The sequence below is a fragment of the Hippoglossus hippoglossus genome, chromosome 1 (genome assembly GCF_009819705.1).
Source record: "Hippoglossus hippoglossus isolate fHipHip1 chromosome 1, fHipHip1.pri, whole genome shotgun sequence".
Classification (NCBI taxonomy): domain Eukaryota; kingdom Metazoa; phylum Chordata; class Actinopteri; order Pleuronectiformes; family Pleuronectidae; genus Hippoglossus; species Hippoglossus hippoglossus.
The window spans coordinates 22,657,551-22,662,550 of NC_047151.1; the positions used below are offsets into that span (position 1 = coordinate 22,657,551).

The 5,000-nt window shown below is 41.9% G+C and overlaps 1 protein-coding gene across 1 annotated transcript in view; it reads left to right on the plus strand.

Annotated features, from left to right (window-relative positions):
* The window catches only part of LOC117770119 (voltage-dependent T-type calcium channel subunit alpha-1I-like), a 47,608-nt gene that overhangs the window by 30,540 nt on the left and 12,068 nt on the right, over positions 1-5,000 (plus strand). Inside the window, 8 exon segments of the mRNA XM_034599184.1 lie at positions 485-781; positions 1,131-1,221; positions 1,490-1,543; positions 1,546-1,622; positions 3,488-3,556; positions 3,733-3,807; positions 3,810-3,919; positions 4,014-4,140. Of these exon segments, the coding sequence (XP_034455075.1) occupies positions 485-781; positions 1,131-1,221; positions 1,490-1,543; positions 1,546-1,622; positions 3,488-3,556; positions 3,733-3,807; positions 3,810-3,919; positions 4,014-4,140 (900 nt within the window).

The window sequence follows — 5,000 nt, forward strand, 5'->3', positions numbered from 1 at the left end:
GCTTGCAGAGTTATGCAGGTGCATTAAACTGTCATCCTCTCTGGATCTGGGTTTTCTCCACAACACATTGTACATCATAAGCACAGGGAAATATTTGTTCTTCCTCTCTCCATTGCTGGATTTCTGCGACTCTGACACATTTGAGTTTTTCTTAAAAAGCTTTTTCTTTAACGTCATTTTACCCTCCTGTCACTATGCCGACGGAGGGGCGGGTGAAGTGCTTGAGTCCACAAAACCCACTTGGAGTTTCAGGGGTAATCAGTGTTCCAGCCAAATCCAATACAATTGAAGCAACTGGCGACCACGTCTTCAATAGTAAAAAAACAACAGAAAAAAACAGAAGGGGCCTCCATACTGCTCCTGTGGTGTCATCCAAGTGTCTGCAAGCCCAGAGATTCAAATTCCTCTCGAAACAGCGTCATTTACACCTTTATTCTTCACAAATCCCACTTTATGTTACTGTTATTTCAAATTCTGCTCGCAGACTATGTGGGACAACGGGCCGGAGAGCCGTCGCTCCAGCTGGACGAGCATCAGTCGAGCCCCCAGCCTCCACCGGAGGAGCCAGTCGGGGGAGATGGAGTCCCTGTTGTCCGACACACACTCAAACTCCAACTTCAGCAGCAGGGAGCAGTCTCTGGACCAGGCCGACTACCTGCAGGTGCCCATGCTTCACACGCCCGACTGCAACGGCACCACCTTCCGACTCGCCGACAACTACGACAACGCCCCCCTGACGACGCCATACCACGGTGATCAGGAGGAGGAGGAGGTTGAAGAGGTGAATCCCTGGGCATTTGTTTTATGTATTTACAAGGAACAAAATATAGATGAGGCTGGTTTTATGATTCATGTCTACATGACAAGGAAAATTAATTTTGCATGTTCACAAGTTCAAAAACTATTGTTAACTATCTTGTTAAAGTTCACTCCTGGTAACCTTGGATGTTATGTAACTGTAAATTATGTTTACATTAAATTATACTTAATTAGTTGATGTAAATTCTAAGAAAAACTGCTGTACGTCTTAAAACTTACATTATAATAATTTAGACAATGATCTCACAACATTGCACTTAATGTGTGCGTGTGTGTGTTTGTGTGTGTTTTTGTGTGTGTGTTCCTTCCAGAGTTTATGTAAGAAGGTGAAGAAGATCCTGGAGCCATATCAGCCTCAGTGGTGTCTGGAGCATGAAGAGTGGTCCCTCTATGTGTTCTCTCACACAACGGTACACACACACACAACACCACACACACACACACACGAACACAGAGCCCCTGTTACTCTCCTGATTGGCCTAGGTGGCTTAAACCACAGCATGTGTGATAATTCACAGTTGAGGTGTGAAGGATGCAGCACAAGGCTCAGACGTACAATTTTCCCTGTTATCAATTAAACCTGACCAAGTGTAAAAGGACACCTTATGCTGAGAGATCCCGGGGATGTGTTATAATTACCAACCCTGACGCTCCCTCCCCCTGTTTGTGTCTCTCCTCAGGTTCAGGGTGTGGTGTCAGAGGGTCATAGGTCACAAGATGTTCGATACGTCGTCCTCCTCTTCATCTTCCTTAATTGCATCACCATTGCACTGGAGAGACCGGACATCCAGTCGCACAGCATGGTAGAGAACACACACAAACACAAGGATTCACATGTTGTACTAATTAGCATCATGCATTTCCTCACGGCTCTGTAACAACATGCCTGACCCCAGGCGTAACCTGTACTTAATGGTTGTGATTTTGCACTGAATCTGCATTTCCTTATCTCTTGGGGTCAAATGATTTCCATAATCTCTATGTTTTTATGTTGTTTTGATGCATTAGTATTCCTTTTGTAAATTGCTATTCACTGCACCACAGCGATATGTGAATTAATGGTTTTTAATGGAAATTGAACTCTTGGATGAAGAGGAAAGATGAGTGGTTGTTGAGGGAAGGGGCAGAGGTGAAGATGTGTCTGAGAGGGACGCGTTGAGTGCAGGTGGAACGAGACTCAGTGTGGGGATTGTGTCTACGGGGCCTAATTCCACCTGAGCTGATAAGGCCCCCCCCCCCCCCCCCCCCCCCCCCCAGACAGTACCTATATTTTGAGAGACGTGCGCACTGACTGAATAAGAAGGGATGAGGGATGGAGGGAAGAGAGGATGAAAAAGGATGTGGAAGGGGAATGAGCTAAAGGGATGAGATAGAAAGGGTGAGTGGATGGAGGGAATGGAAAGGTAGGTCGAGGAATCTGAGACAAACACAGCGAGATGGATACATAAATATTGTCTCTATATAAAGATGGACAACACGTCTCGGCTTCCTCTCATCGTATAAAAATTAAGATAAAATATCCCACCTTGTGCTTTTGATGGTGGTTTCATCCACTCAATTCACAGAATCGTTAATACAACATTTATTTTAATTAAATTTAAATGTATGCGTAATCCTGCTGACAAACAAACCAACTAACAGGACCGAAAACATAACCTCCTTGACAGGGATAAGAACCACAGAAGGTATAATTATATGCAGTATGATATTAATGTCAATGTTTGACAAATATAGGCACATTTACTGCAGAGATATGTATCGCTCCAGCAAAAATAGACCAGACACCAAAAGAGAGAAGAGCCACAAATAAGAGTGAGATGTCCTCATCGTTGTTAAAGTGCACATTAACACCAGCGGCTGCCAGAATGAATTGGACACTGAGAATAATTCCCTAGAGGCCGAAAGGAAGCAAATCTCTGCAGGCCAAGTTCCAAACCATCGAGCGTACTTAAAGATGATACTTCCCACTATGATGAAGCCAACATATCCTGGATAGGAACGCTGTCATCTAGCACTGATGATGTAATTTGGAGTCTGCACACTAGTGATCATGGTGTGGTGCCGCATGTTCGACCATCACAGATCGGTCTCAAGCTGTCAAACCTGAACAAACTCAAGTGTGATAACCTAAAATGAAGGAAGCATCAAAACTGTATACGTGTTTGTTTTGACCCAGGTCCCATCTGCTAACATGGAGCAGGCTGGGCAGCAACCAGGGAGGAGCTGTCATGTTGTCCATCTGTATATACAGTTTTCTGGTATATGACTAGATATATGTAGGCTACTAGTTAACAACTAGTAACATTAAGCTCAACTTTAACTCAACTTTAAATCTCGAGCAGCTCTTTGAAACAGGGAAGAAAAGCTACACCTCACAGATATCACACACAACACAACACAATTTCTCACACACTTGTCTCTGATGTAAGAGCAGAATCATGATAGCAACACATGCAGTATTTTAGTCATAATGGATGTTTCTTCGGCTCATTGTGTAACACATTGTAATGAGCTGCAGAGCAGAATCAAAGCTAAAGAAGCTACTGGGACAAGAAAGCCTCAAACTGACGAATGTGCTTCTCTGTGCTCACTCTCATGTGTGTGTGTGTGTGTGTGTGTGTGTGTGTGTGTGTGTGTGTCTGTGTGTCTGTGTGTGTGTGTGTGACAGGAGAGGGTGTTCCTCAGTGTGTCCAATTACATCTTCACTGTGATCTTCGTTGGCGAAATGCTGCTCAAGGTAACCATAACAGTGCACGTTTTCCTTCACTCGACAGTCGTTTTCTGATCTTCACTTTTTAAAAGGGCAATTTTCTTCCTGGACGGAGATTAAATTAGCCCTCAGTCTTCTATTATTAAATGTTATCAGTAATTATTGTGGGATGGATGTGTGTCTACCTGTGCGCGTTTGACAAGGTGGTAGCTATGGGCCTGTACTTTGGAAAAGGCGTGTATCTCCAGAGCAGCTGGAACATTCTGGACGGGGCTGCTGGTGTTTTGTGTCCATGGTGGACATCCTGGTCTCCATCGCATCGTCGGGCGGGAACCGGATCTTAGGCATCCTGCGTGTGCTCCGTCTGCTCCGCACCCTGCGACCGCTCAGGTATGACAGATTTTCTCCCGTGTTTATTCCCTCGTGTGTACAGTCATACATTTACGTGTGATTGTGTGTTTTGTGTGTTTTGTGTGTTTTGCAGGGTGATAAGTCGAGCTCCAGGTCTCAAGCTGGTGGTGGAGACTCTCATCACGTCCCTCAGACCCATCGGTAACATCGTCCTCATCTGCTGTGCTTTCTTCATCGTCTTTGGAATATTAGGAGTCCAGGTAAACATTTAAACTCTATACGCTCATGCATTTCAGCTTTTTTTACAGAAAAATACAGAGTTTAAACTTATCGACCCAATGTTAAACGTCACCAAACATCCAAAGCTTGTTGTGATTTCCGCTGCGGGACGACAATGATCGCCGCGGTTTAGAATAAATGAGGCAGAGCTTGGAAAATGCTTCAGGTAATAAAAAGTGAAGAGAAAAAAAATTGGGAGAAAATGCAAATGAGCAGCTGATTATGCACCCGAGTCCCTGAAAGTAATTATAAAACAATGGTTCAACTACAGGGGGATTGTGCTGAGAGAGTTATTATTTTTTTTTAAATCATTTTTTCACCTGGATTTTCTATTATTAATATCATTCATTAAAAATGTTATTATTTATTTATTTTATAAAGTTTTTCGTCCATTTTAATATAAAAAAACAGATTCATTATTTTTCAAATAAATAAAACACAATAAGTCATAAAAATCAATTTGATAACCACGTAAAAACAATGGCTCCAATCTCCTCATGATAATTCTGAAAGAACATAAATGATAAAAAATATAAGAAAGAAAAAATATAGTTTATTTTTTAACTATGTTATTGTAATATTTTCCTTGTGAAATATTGTAAAAATATCCTTTAAAGTAAACAATCTACAAGAGAGAATTTCTTTTTGATTAAATTGCTCATATCTCACAAATCATATTTCTTTATTTTAAGGGGCCATTAGGGACATTTTGAAGAAGTTATAATTCAATAAGTCATGATTTATTAATTATTATTTTATTATTTTATTCCTCACATTTTTTTCCCCTTTAAGTGGCCCTAATACTCAGTCATACAAAGACCTTGGCAACCACTGTGTAAAA